Source organism: Camelina sativa, chromosome 18 (genome assembly GCF_030686135.1).
Source record: "Camelina sativa cultivar CO46 ecotype springtype chromosome 18, ASM3068613v1".
In the NCBI taxonomy this organism is placed as follows: domain Eukaryota; kingdom Viridiplantae; phylum Streptophyta; class Magnoliopsida; order Brassicales; family Brassicaceae; genus Camelina; species Camelina sativa.
The window spans coordinates 16327644-16341835 of record NC_141897.1 but is presented as its reverse complement, the minus strand read 5'-3'; the positions used below and the strand labels follow the sequence as shown (position 1 = coordinate 16341835).

Below are 14192 nucleotides of genomic sequence, written 5' to 3'. Positions count from 1 at the left end.
TAATTATTTTTGGTAGTCAAAAGAGTCATCTTTAGACCTAAGTGCACTGCGCTAGCTCGAAGCAAAACCCGACAAATTTACCAAATTCCAAATTTATACGATCTACAGCTCCGGGGCAAGCATCTATAGTACTCAGGTTCTTCTTCTTACTTAACCCTTATTGTTTTCCTATAAATTTCTCATAAGACCTTCAAAAGCCCTAAGTTGTCTCCACGTGGTTCGTTGTCTCTCTTTCTCAATGTTGATGTTGAAGTTAATTCTGGGTTTCAATTTTGACCTGCGGTTTCAATTTTTGAAGCAGATTTGGTTGTTCTGAAGGAAAAAGTAGTGTTCTATTCGACAGAAGAAAAGAAAAGACATGGTTGGGAGAGAGAGAGCGAATCAGGCTTATCGCCGAGGGTTAGGTCAGAGATTGAAGGAAGATAGGATAAACCAATTACCTGATCCTTTGATCTGTCTCATACTTTCTCATCTTCCTCCACAGGACAGTGTTAAGACAAGCGTTTTAACCAAAAGATGGAGAAGCCTATGGCACTTGGTTCTTAGTTTGGAATTGGTATGTTGGAACGACCGTGACTTCAATGCCTTAATGAGTTTTGGTAACAGCTTTTTTGATTCCAATAGGGTTTCGTACATACATTACTTCAAGTTAACGATTAACAAAAAAAGTCCCATTTGGGTAGCTGAAGCCTCGCAACTTGCGTCATAGATTTATGCTGCCCATATCTTAGTTTTCGTGGAACGCTCCCCATAAGCCTTTATACCTGTGAGACACTAGTATCATTAAAACTCTTATCTGGTGGAATTGCCTAAATCCGAGTTTGTTTCTTTACCTTGTTTGAAGACTATGCATTTGAAATCTATTTGGTACCACCACAACGAGGCCAATTTTGAGAGACTTGTCTCATCCTGCCCTGTTCTGGAGGAGCTAGAGATTAAGGGACGTGTTCGGTATGATGCAACAGTCTTTCGGGTGCTCTCTAGGGCATTGAAGAAAATCAGTATAGAATCAGTGTTTTCTCTGTCTGATTCTGGTTCAGGAATTGTGATTGATGCTCCTCAACTACACTTTTTGAACATTGATGGTAACTTGCCAGAAAGCTTTATGATAACCAATACGGATTCCAATGTCAAGTTAGTTCTCCGCATTCCTTCATTGTGTGAAGCAAGCAATCTTTCATCACAGAAAAGTAGATTGCATAGTTTTCTCCCCCTGATTTCAAAAGTCAAGGATATGAGCATACATCAAGAAACACTCCAGGTATCTATATATGTCAATTCCGGTACTGGAGATGTACCATATTCTATCATGAACAATATTTCTGACCCATATACATTTTTCGTTACGGTTTTAGCTCATCTGCGAATACACGAAACTAGAACCGTTGCCTCAGTTTGGTTACATGTCCTGCCTGCACGTAATTCTTGAATCTTCACATTTGAAATGGTTACCAAGCTTTCTTGAGAGCTTCCCAAACTTGAAATCCCTCACCATGGTGATGATCTTCTAAACCCTATATGTTTTGTTTTTTCATCTCTATGAAGATTTCGTTTTAACTTTTCATCGTGTTTTAATCATCTCTTTTATCTTCAGGTTTCCTATGATGATTCTGAGGAGCGGATCATGAATCATTTCAGTTTTTCACATGTGCCTCAGTGTTTGCTATCGTCTCTCGAGTTTGTTGGTTTAAAAGTGCGAATCTGGGGACTTGCTGCAGAAATGGAGCTAGTAAGGTACTTTCTAGAAAATTCGGCACTTCTCAAGAAACTCGCTCCACCTTTGTATTATGATGCGTTTCAGATTCAAGATGACTTCGTCAAGAAACTCCTCAAAATCCCAAGACTCTCTACCAAATGTGAAGTCGTCTTTCTTTGATTGTTAAAAAGTAGAGACAAAATCGTGAGAAATTTTGTTAGAGAGTTTCTACACTCAACGTTATGGATTCTCTAATGCAATGGTAGATATCTCTCTTCCCTTTGGCTTGGACGAGATTAATGAGCGAGCATTTCATCGAGGACATTTACATTTTTCATCCTGAAAGTTTCTAACTCGCATTATTCTTTAAGTTTGGTTCCTTAGTTTGGTTGTGTCCCGCTGCCTTAGTTTCGTTACCAACCTTTCTTCGGAAATACAGCTAGTAAGGTGAACTTGGGAAATCGTGGAGAAACTCTAGCTGTAACAAACATCAATTTTTATTTGTTATATGTTTGAGAGTATTGCAAAAGATATATTTAGGAGTTTCCTGGTAGGTTGAATATATAAAGAACGTAAGAAGAATCTATGCTAAAACTGTTCTAGTGATGAACTTATGATATATATATATATATATTTTTTTACAAAAACTGATATTAGTAATGGCATTACTGTAATGCTGACGCTGAGATTAATTTTTAAAGCTGTACTCACTTTTTCAATATTAGACGTATATATTTTGGACAAAGTACGGTCTTCATTTGTTGTTTCGATGAACAAATTAAAATTTTTAAGGACTTTTGAGTTTTTTTTACATAAAATTTGTGGCATTCTAGCAAGTAATTGTCAAATTTGTGTCAAACTGGTATATTTTCACTTTTTTTTTTGCTTTGCTTCTTGTATGTGTTAGCGGACATACAAATTTAAAACTTTTACATTTTAGTATCTGTGTTTCCGGTTTGATCCAAACGGAGATAAAATAACATCACGGCGTTTGTAGTAAATGGTAAAAAATGGTACGGTGTTTGTGTCAAAAGTACACACGAATCCTCTTCCCAAGGGGCAAGGGGACAGAGAGCCATTCTTAATTCACAGTGGTCTTAACTCTTAAGGCACCACCTACTTAGATCGACTGTGCCTATCGGCTGCTACATGACTCTGGAGGAAGACGAATATATAGGTAATTAACTCAAAACTGGTGTCTTCTTCTTTTCATACTTTTCCTTGATTTCTAGGTCATCTCCAGAAACCTTGAAAACCCTAAACCTAGCAAACATGTAATTTTAGTTCTTCTCTATCGTAACGATATCTGTTTTGAGTCTCTCCAGCGAATAGTGATATATGTATGGCCTTTTCATGTGGTTCAAGTTGAAATTTTGTAACATTTCTTAACCGTTCATTTTTGTTTTTTGTGTGTCTTAAATTTGATTAGTTTGAAGACATAGAAATGGTCGGTAGAAAGAAAAGGACCCAAAATTGTGACAAAGTGTCACATGAGGAAGATAGGATAAGTCAGTTACCGGAACCGTTGATAGCTGAAATACTTTGTCAACTTCCTACCAAAGATGCTGTAAGAACAAGTGTTCTATCTACCAAATGGACATATCTTTGGCAATGTGTTCCTGGATTGGACGTGGAGTTCAACACATTCTCGAATATCGATGCGTTTATGAGTTTCGCTGAAAGGTTTTTCTATTCCAACAGGGGATCATGGATACGCAAACTCCGGTTAAATATCTGCAGTGATCCTTATGGTAAGTGTGATCTCAACTCATGGGTTGATGTTTTCACTACACGTAGGATTCAGCATCTTGGTGTTGACTACATTCCCACTAGTGAGATACCCCTGAGCATATATACCTGCAAGACACTGGTACACTTACAACTTGTTCGGGCCGCCTTGGCTGATGCCGAGTTTGTCTCCTTTCCTTGTCTGAAGATCATGCATTTAGAGGATGTTATATATCCCAATGATACCATGTTGGAGAAGCTTATCTCAGGCTCTCCAGTTCTGGAAGATTTATTGATTAGCAGACCATATCCGTGGTTTGACAAGGCAAAGGTTTTACAAGTGCGCTCTCATACGTTGAAGAGAATCGATATCGATGGGTCTACTGAAGTTGTGATTGATGCACCTTTACTCCTGTGTTTGAGGACTATGATTTACTTAACAAAGAACTTTAAGATCATCAGTTTGGGTTTCCCTACCAAACTGGATATTGATGTCGTCTTTAGCAATAAGAAGACATGCGGTAAAAGCTTGATTCACGATATCCTCACCGATATTTCAAGGGTGAGGGACCTAGTTATTAATAATGTTATTTTGAAGGTATACATCTCAGCCTTTGAACATATATTAGAATATTTAAATTTTCTCACCAAGAATGTTCCTCTTTTTTACTTGTTAACTTTTGTTACCAGGATATCTTGCTATACTCCAACTCGGGGCAGGTGCTTCAGTTTCGTGACCTATCCCGCTTGAATGCTGGATTTACTAAATCTGATCTTGAAATGTTACCAACAATTCTTGAGAGCTGCCCAAGACTAGAATCTTTCACATTGGTAACGATTCACGCATAATATATGTGAAAATATGTTATGTATCTCGCCACTAAATGCTTTTCTTTTGTTTTTGCAGGAATTGGTCAAGGACCCATCCATGTGCGGTAAGATGAAGAAAGAACCAAATGTGATGTTCTCAGCAGTGCCTCCATGTTTGGTATCATCGCTCAAGTTTGTAGAATTGAAACGTTCAATCCCAAGGTATGAAGGAGAAATGGAGCTAATAAGTTACTTCCTGAAGAATTCAACAATCCTGGAGAAATTTAGGCTCAATGTTTACTACACGAAAAAGGAAAAGTGTGTCTTCCTTACAGAACTCGTTTCAATGACAAGATGCTCTAGCGCTTGTAAAGTCCTTGTTCTTTAAGTACTTAAAAAGATATTGCTGAACACTTCGTTTAGGTTAATCTTTTGGGCTCTGAGAGACAAAGTGCTTATCACCAGTGACCAGTTTTCTTTCGAATTTGATATCAACGTACTACCTATTCAACACTAAGTAGCTACATGTTCTTCTTCTCAAACACGTACTAATTAATCATATATTAAAAGTATAGAGAAACAATGCCATAATTTTGATTCTAATGCCAACTTAGATTATTATTAAAGGTCGGGGAAATGATTATCCATCAAGTCGCTTTCAAGGTTTCTATATGTCAATCGTCAATAAACTCACTCTATATGTATTTTGTAACTGAACTGTAAAACAAGATAAAGCCATTCATATCTATATTTTCGGTCTATCTATTTTCATCTCATTCATTTTAAAGGCAATCATTGACAATTATTAGTTTAACTCAACAATTAATTGCATGCATCCGAAGTTTAATATATTACTCTTTTTTAACTTATTAATTTAAATGAACCATTGACATCCTCTTGTTTCTCCTCATACGTTAAAAAAATTACATATATATATAAACTAAAATTTCCAGTCTTTCATTATTGGTCCATTTGTATTTTATTTTTTAAAAGATAATATTTATATTCAATTAAAACAAATATATAACAGTTTAATCATATATATCTACATTAATTATGCTTTAAACAAATATATGACTATATGTGGAAAAAAAAACAAATATATAACTACTATTTTTTTTACTACAAAAGATTAGCTTAAAAAACAAATTGGAAGGGAAATTGTTTACATACATAACATCATGTTGAGATTTGCGCTCTTGGAGTTACTACTAAACTGTAACTTAAATTATATAAATTATGAATTGATTATTTTTTCTCTAGTCATTTTCATTTAAACACGATATAAATTATAATTGTAACTCTTCTAATTTCCATATTTTATAAATATAACTTTCATCCCTTCTTATCATATAAATAATTAACAATTCTCACATAGAGTTTTCTTCTTTCTCTTTGATTTACGTTTCTCGTAATGTTAATGTATGAGCGGATTCTTTAGCACGCCAAGCGCGTGTGTTTCCGCATCATGTTTTGTTTGTAGACAATTTTCCTCCTAATTGGCTCGTCTGAGCTGATTCTTTTGTTGAAAAAAAAAAATTAACAATCCTTACATCCTCATCAATCATATCTTAATTTCTAAATATTTTGTTTGGTTTTTTTATGTTCTTGCATGGGTTAAAAAATCAGTTAAGATATCATTGAAAAAGTTTGATCATACTTATTTAATATTAGATTTTCAGTTTTATTTCTTCTTTGGTTTTAGATTCAAAAATATTAATTTTTACCACTGCAAGGAAATTAAGTTAGAGAATCCTTCTCCAATCTTTACTTTGAATGTTTGATTATTTTCTTACATATTCGTGTATATTTATTTTAGTTTAAAAATATGCCATGTTTTAACAAATTAAATAATCCATTGTGAAAAACGATGAATAGATGAAACTTTCTATGCCTGGGTCATGCCTAGACCAAGTTCAAATACATGAAAATTACTGGTAACAAAACACAACTTCTGTTTTGTCACACACAAGTTCAATCCTTCACAACCCCCAAAAAAAACATTATTGTATATCAAAACATAAAATAAAGTAAAAGAGAAACTCAACAGCACCAACAACATCATAATGCAAGAAGTCCTATATGGCTCGACCCTTTCAGTGTCTGCTCCTGCAGATCACAAAGTGTAATCACCATAAGCCTCACTTCCAATAAAGTATATAAGATACAAGAACACAAAAAATTACCTGTAACTTAGCAACCAATCTCTTTTTTGCTTCTCATCAACCCGTTTTCTCCTTCTGCGAGACTGCGGCTCCTCCTATCTATATCTATGTCTATCTGGCTTCTTCATTAGCTTTTCTATTTCAGCAAGTCTCAACATGTTTTGATCAAATTGACGCTTTTCTAAACTACTTTGTTCTGTTCTTTCGCCTCCTGCAAGTTTCTTGACCTGGACAAAACTTGGAACATAAGAGCACACACTAATTAGCCAACGGTTTTCGTATGCAGGTACTCCGAGATCCAAATCTTTTGAGTCTCCAGCCTCTCCAATGATCTTAATAAATGTTTTGGGACATTCTTCAGACTCAGAGTCATAACCATAGTCTTTACCAACACACATGAAGAATGTCTTCTCCTCGTTAATGAAGAAAAAGTTTGGAAAATTTATCCTAAGCTCCGTATCAATTCTCAAGAACTTGCTCCATGTCACCGTTTCGGCCTCGATCTTAGTTGTAATCCATACCTCAAACTCATAATCATAGTGGTGGTGAAATAAAGCTGCAATCTTCTCTTCTTGAACACAAGATAAATTCACATATGCATATTCACGATCCGTAGCGCATGATGGCAGAGGCAGAAGCGGCCCAAAACTCTCTCTTGTAAAATCAAAACAGATTATGTGATCCTTAAAACCTTTTGAGCTCCTTTCTTTAGCACACCAGTAACTGTTTCCCTTAAGAGAAACGCTTCTGCTTGAACAAGGTATTCCCCAGTGTGGAGCGACGTCAAGAGTTGTCCATAAACCAGAATTAAAATCGTACATTTCATACCAAAAAAATCTACAAACCTCAACAATTTAAGGCTACGACAAGATTCCTTATCCTCGTATCCGAGAGTATAATTGAAATATCCTTGTGGAAGGTGAGTATATCTGAGTTTGATCCACCTTGTTTGGCCCCAATACGGATTCCAAACCACAATCCTAGTATCGTCTTTCAAGAAGCATAACAATAAACCCTCATAGTGGTCAATTTTGATATACTAACTTGATTGTTAGGGAAACTAAGTTTACCTCTAAGCTCTATACATGGATCAACTTCAACCATGCCGCTCATTAAATAAATACTTGGAGGCTGTACCACGATCATCATTGACTCCCCTTGTCTTGTTAATTTACCAATGTGCATCTTCTTAAAGCTCTCACTTTGGGATAGATTGTTCCAACTTTTGCATGTTAATCTCACAGCTTTCAGAGATTTCATGGGAAGCCTATTAATAATATCCTCCATCAAATCCCTTGGAAGATTGGAGATCATCGTCGTCGTCATCCTTTCCTCTCATTTCTTGCGGCTAAGGTAAAGAAAAAAAAGTATACACGACACATGGATTGCAGATACATAAATAACCCTAAATAAAATTGGGGTCAGAATCTAGTAAGTCTTTTAGATGTTAGTAGGTTCGGATCCGCACGTACGTGCGGGTTATGTTTATAAACAAATTTATTTTTGTATATATAGTCAAACTTATACTAATTAAGATTAGTTTGATTTTAGTTTGGTTTATTAATGTTTGAAAACTTGAAATAATAATGGTTTCATCAGTATTTTAAAATTTAAACAACATAATGGTTGGACTGGCAACAAACTAAATCAAATAAATGATTAGTCCCGTTAGATTTTATTAAATTTGTGAACTATCAAACTGGATATATAACCGCTAATAACGATGAAAACCTATTTGAGACAAATACAAATATTTAGGGGGTGGACGTAATTCTCTTTCCGTTTTGTCATGTTCCATTATGACCTACACCGTTCTTAAAATTCCTATTGCACAAGAGAATTTAAAACCAATATGGGATATTCTAGATATGGGACAAATATGTATTTCCGATTGAAAACGAGACAGGACGAGACGGAACTGGACGAAAACATAAATTCTCGAACTCCGGTATGGAATAAACATATATATAATTCATAGTATATTTATATATCATATGTTATAATAAAAATATTACAAAATTACTTGAATTATTTATTCTTATTATTTTATATATGGTTCACCTATATTAGATTAGTTTCTTTGTTTCTAGGTTTTGAACATGGGTTACACCGCAAGATATTTTTTGTTTTACTGTATTTTGAATATATGTTATTTTTGTCGTATTTTAAATCTTTTAATTGTTAGTCAAGGCGTTATAGTATTGTTTTAATTTGACTTGTTATCATATTTACCGTTGTTAAAATTAAAATTTTATTAATTAAGAACAAAGTGAATTGGTAGTTTTGTTTTTTGTTTGTATTAATTTTTATTACTCCACATTAGTGATTCTGTTTTAGTTTTCATATTTGTTTCTTATATTGAAAATTTGCAGTATAAGCTTTTATTATTAAATTTTATTTTATTATATATATATATATATATATATTCAAAGTACATGAAAAATCCATAAGTCCGTAAAATATATATTAACATTTTTAAAGTACATTTTGTGTTCTACCTTTTAAGTTATATTTATTTACAAAGTTAATCCCTACAAAATTACACAAAATAATAACTAAAATATGGCAATTAAAAATCGAGTACTCAATTAATATGTGTACAAAATCGTTACACCAATTTGATTACTAATATATCTCTTCAAAATTAATTCTATTTTCCTAAATTATGCTTATACAATCTTTACATTTAACATCATATTCCTAAATTGACATCTTGAATCTGGTTAAATAAGGTTTAATTCGATGTCAAAATACGGGTTAAATTCTCAGTTAATTATTTGGTTAACACTACAAATATTAGAATATTAGACATATCAGTAATTTAACTAAATTCTGTAAGAAAATTAAATTATTAGCAAAATTGTTTCTTAATCAGATAATATCTTATCAATTACTTATTATGTATTTTATTATTTATACAAATAATGAACAATCCAAATACTACTTAACTAAATATAACACACAAATAGAAGTTAAAATTCTATTATATTAAAAAAATGCTAGTATACTAAAAATTTCATCAAACTTACCCTTTATAAAACTCTACCTTGCTAAATATTTTTTTTCGGATTGAAATATTTTAGCACTCAAATCCACCCACCCGAAAATTTTGGTTATATTGAGAGGCTTCAAGATGGATAATAATTTAGAATGTTATTGGACAAAAATGGGGAAATAAGTAATATATCCACCACCCGCAATTCTTTGTAATTGAATTTGAATCACATAGTTATTCCTAAAGACTTGTTTAGTTGTAGAAAGAGGAGTTTAGAATGAGTGAGCTAGTATATATAGTTATCTCTTTAGTATGGTAATAAGACTCCATTAATGATTCAAAGGTCAGAATTTCAAGATTATACATGTACTTTGCAATTGAGGGTTACGTAAGAATTTTAAGCATGTACTCTCAAATATTGTTAATCAATGTAGATGGCAGGATTTCATCTATCTTCTACTAATCGTTTTTTTCATATGCCTTTGTTTGTCATGTCCAATTATCAATGTTTTCAGTTTTTGTTATGTACAGAATCAAGAAAACTGATATGACAGAGAAGCTAGAGCTAGAAAAAAAAAAAAGAATAACAATATATGACCACTTCTCCATTACTTTTTCCAAAATTCATTGTGCTATTAGTTCTAATTTTCTAAATTACAGGTACATAAAGAGACATGATGACCAAAAAATACAAAAAAAGGCCACATAAAGTCGTTCATGTCATTAGAAAAATAAACTGAGATTGGTTGGCTAGAATAGACCACTTGCATAAGTGAAGCCAAATCTTTCGATGGTTTTCCATTCTCATTGGACCATCACTTAGCTTTTCCTTTCTTAGCTTTTCCTTTCTTACTGAAGAACCCTCACTTAAACTATGTCATGATGTGTTTTACCGTTTGACATATCTATGGAATACAAAGGAAGCATTTTGGTAGAGTCGAATAAAGATAGTAATGAGGTAAAAATATATATTTGCTTGATGAGTCTCAAAGTTGAGTAAAGATTGGTATTTATAAAGAAGGTAGGCGTCAAATTTATTGTTGAGGTGATCTTAGAAAGTAAGTAAAAGTTACATATACGATTAAGGGAAAATGAATGATAGTAATATTTAAGGGAAGATTAGGAATTCATGATATAACAAATTTGATTTGTAGAAGATTGTAAATGATTTTGTTTAGGTATTAATATTATGTTCGAATATTTGAAGAATATGCCACTTAGAGGATTCCAATTTCTAGTTGTATTAATTTCAAAAGGTAACTATATTTTAGCTACAATATATTACTGTTCCACTTTTTATGGTATGTACTATATAGGATTGGAGAATATGTTTATTTGAATGATGAAATAAGATTATTCACTCCACTTTCATGGTAAGTAGCTTGTAATGATTTAATTATTTTCTAATCCGACGTTTTTTTGTTTTTAATTTTGTTAGATAACTAATCCAAAGAATAAGCATTAAAATTAGGATCCGCGTCCTTCCCAGCCCAGATCCGAACGGGTTATCCTTGATCCGGATAGCTTTCTATATGGTCGCTTAAATATCCGAATTTTTAGCCCTTAACTACCCTTTTTTTTGTTTCTTGATTGCTCTTCAATTTTTTTTTTAGAGGGTATTGAATGGAATTCTTCATTTTTATTTCTTTTGAACTCCCTAATTATAAATGTTTAATATTTAATTTAGAAAACTATTTGAAAAACTTAATATATTCAAAATTAATTATTTATGCTTTATACCCATATCCAAATATATATATATATATATATATGAAATCTAAGAATCTATCATTATAACTTATAACCAATTATTAAAAGAGTTAGTCATTTATTTATTTAATAATTGTTACCATTGTTTTAAGGAAGTTTACTTTTTTTTTTTTTTTTTGGACCTGTTTGGTAACATGGATATATGATATGATTTTTTTTTCTTAAATCTCTGATTTGTACTCCACATTGTATAGATTATTACACTTACAAAAAAATTCATTAGAGTCGGTTAAGATAATCAGCTTGTATTGCATAAACTTTTATCCCAGTGAGTTCTTCTTCTCCATCTATGTTCCTTGGTTTTAGTCGTCTTCACAAAACCCTAAACCTAACAAGCCGTCGCATGTGATGTTATTTCTTCTCTCTTGGTTAGATTAGCTAGTATGTCCGTATCTCTTATCTATATTAACATTTTTGAAGTACATTTTGTGTTATGCCCTTTTACTTTTGTTTATTTAAAAAGTTATTTATAACATTAACCTTAAAAAAATTTCCAAAACTAACATTACTACAGATTTTGTTTCCTAAATATTTTACATTTCATTCAAACTAAATAAATAACAGTAATCAATATGGAAATAGAAACTATCATATATTTAACCACACATTTGTTGTGTTTTGAAGATATTCTATATCTGAATCATTCGCAAACAAAGAAAAAAACAATTTGATTCCCATTTTCTTTTCCCAAACCTGTGAGATTTGATTATTAACGTAAGAAAAACTTCGATTGACATTTATTCAAATATTATAATTAACATATATAAACTTAATAAAAATAAATAAATTATTACGAATATATAAAATTAAAAAGTTTAAAATACTATATAATGTGGTTATAGAGTAGATGAGTTATAAAGAGGACATGTTTGAATTAATAAAATATTATTAAATTTGTGTTAATACGGGTTAAATTCTCATTTAATTATTTATCAACACTACTAATATTAGAATATTTTACATAAAATCAAGTTAATTTAACTAAGATTGTGTAAAATAATTGAATCATTAGGAAAATGTGACTTAATCACAGCATATAAATTACTTATGTATTTAGATCCCTTATTTTTTGTTATAATAACTAAAAATCAAAATAGAATCTCAAACACTAAACAAAACAAACGAAATATAACTAACAAATGATCATGAAGTGTATTGCGGGTTCAAAAATAATATAAATATTTATCTGCACAACAACCGGAAAATTTAGTTATTTCTTTATTTAGAAAACATCAAATATTTAACAAATAGATACAATATAAATATAAATTATATGCCCGCGGTGTACCGCGAGTTAAAAACTAGTTTAACTCGAAATTGGTGTAACTTTCAGTTATTAATCTTAGTTAAATTTGATGATGCAGATTAGACTATTTGTGTGCTCTGAGAAACAAAATACAATAAAGAAAAACAAAAAATGTGACAAAGTGAAACAGGAGGAAGAAGAAGATAGGCTAAGCCAGTTACCGGAACATTTGATATCCCAAATTCTTTATCATCTTTCTACCAAGGATGCTGTCAGAACAAGCCTTATGTCTACCAAATGGAGAAATCTTTGGCAATCGGTTCCTGGAATGGACTTAGACCTCGACGAAGTCTCACTCTCAAATCTCGATGACTTTGCGGATTTTGGTGACAGGTTTTTTGATTCCCACAAAGCATCATGGATACACAAACTCCGGTTAAAAAATATCGATGTGCCTTATGGTGAGTTTGATCTTGATTCATGGATTGATGTTGTGACTAAGCGTAGGATTCAACATCTTGATGTTGATTATTATGGGCATGATAAGATACCCCTGAGCATATATACCTGCAAGACACTGGTATACTTACGACTCTGTTGCGCTTGCTTGCCTAATGCCGTTGTTTCCCTACCTTTTCTGAAGATCATGCGTTTAGAATATATTAGGTGTCCCAATGGGACCATGTTGCAGAAACTTATATCAGGATCTCCAGTTCTGGAAGATTTAAAAATCATCAGGTCTCCGAATGATGGTGAGGCACATGTTTTACAATTGCGCTCTCATACGCTAAAGAGAATCGAGATCAATATGAAGGAGTCGTCTATTCAAGTTGTGGTTGATGCACCTCTACTCCAGTGTCTGAAGACTAAGGTTTACTCAACAAAGAGCTTTCAGATCATCAATTCGAGGTTCCCTGCTAAACTAGATATTGATTTGCGATCAGAGCACATCTACCCCACTGAAGAAGTGATTCGCGATATCCTCACCGATATTTTGAGGGTCAGGGATCTAGTTATTAGTAGTAATACTTGGAAGGTTTACACGTCTCAACATCTGCTCATATTTATTTATAAATATTCCTCCACAAAAGTTTCTCACCATATTTAGTTTAACTTCTGTTACCAGGCATTCTGTTTTGGTTCACGCCAGTTTCTTAACCTATCCCGCTTGAATGTCAGATTTGATATATCTGATCTTGAAATGCTGCCAACCATTATTGAGAGCTGCACAAAACTAGAATCTCTCACATTGGTAATGAAATAGCTTTAACCCTCCAATCTACGCTTATTGTTTGTGAAAATATTTTAATTGTGCATCTCTCTAGCTAGTCAATATTTTTTTTCTTTCATTTATTTCTATGTTCATGTTTTTGCAGGAAATGATTAAGGACCAATCCATGCAACTTAATGAGGAGAAGAGAGGACCAAATGTGATGTTTTCAGCAGTGCCTCAGTGTTTGGTATCATCCCTCAAGTTTGTGGAATTGAGACGTTCGATCCCAGAGTGTGAAGGAGAAATGGAGCTAATAAGATACTTCCTGAAGAATTCAAAAATCCTGGAGAAATTAAGGCTCAACGTTTACAAACACCAATGAGGAAAAGTATGGCTTCCTTGCAGAACTCGTTGCAATGACAAAATGCTCTAGCGCTTGTGAAGTCCTTGTTCTTTAATTACTTTACAGATATTGTTGAACACTTCGTCTAAGGTTAATCTTTTTGTCGTTTACTTGATTTAAGAAGGCTATTAGGCTTTGAGGGACATGTTAACTAAGTCCTTATGTC

General features: G+C 32.7%; 2 protein-coding genes and 2 pseudogenes across 2 annotated transcripts; 3 read left to right on the top strand and 1 right to left on the bottom strand.

The window, feature by feature from the left end:
- Positions 1 to 36: 36 nt before the first annotated feature.
- LOC104763436 (putative FBD-associated F-box protein At5g53635) lies at positions 37 to 2033 on the top strand. Its single transcript, XM_010486809.3, has 4 exons — positions 37 to 136; positions 302 to 1261; positions 1356 to 1496; positions 1595 to 2033. The coding sequence occupies exons 2-4, from the start codon at positions 848 to 850 to the stop codon at positions 1874 to 1876; spliced, it is 837 nt and encodes a 278-aa protein (XP_010485111.1). The 5' UTR covers positions 37 to 136; positions 302 to 847; the 3' UTR covers positions 1877 to 2033.
- Positions 2034 to 3140: 1107 nt separating this feature from the next.
- Positions 3141 to 4622, top strand: LOC104763435 (F-box/FBD/LRR-repeat protein At1g51370-like). Its single transcript, XM_087500281.1, has 3 exons — positions 3141 to 4022; positions 4115 to 4255; positions 4332 to 4622. Exons 1-3 carry the CDS (start codon positions 3141 to 3143, stop codon positions 4620 to 4622), a joined length of 1314 nt encoding a protein of 437 aa, XP_087356407.1.
- Positions 4623 to 6458: 1836 nt separating this feature from the next.
- LOC104763434 (putative F-box protein At5g41500 pseudogene) lies at positions 6459 to 7725 on the bottom strand (annotated as a pseudogene).
- A 4797-nt stretch (positions 7726 to 12522) lies between these two features.
- LOC104763433 (F-box/FBD/LRR-repeat protein At1g51370 pseudogene) lies at positions 12523 to 14169 on the top strand (annotated as a pseudogene).
- The last annotated feature ends 23 nt before the right edge of the window (positions 14170 to 14192 follow it).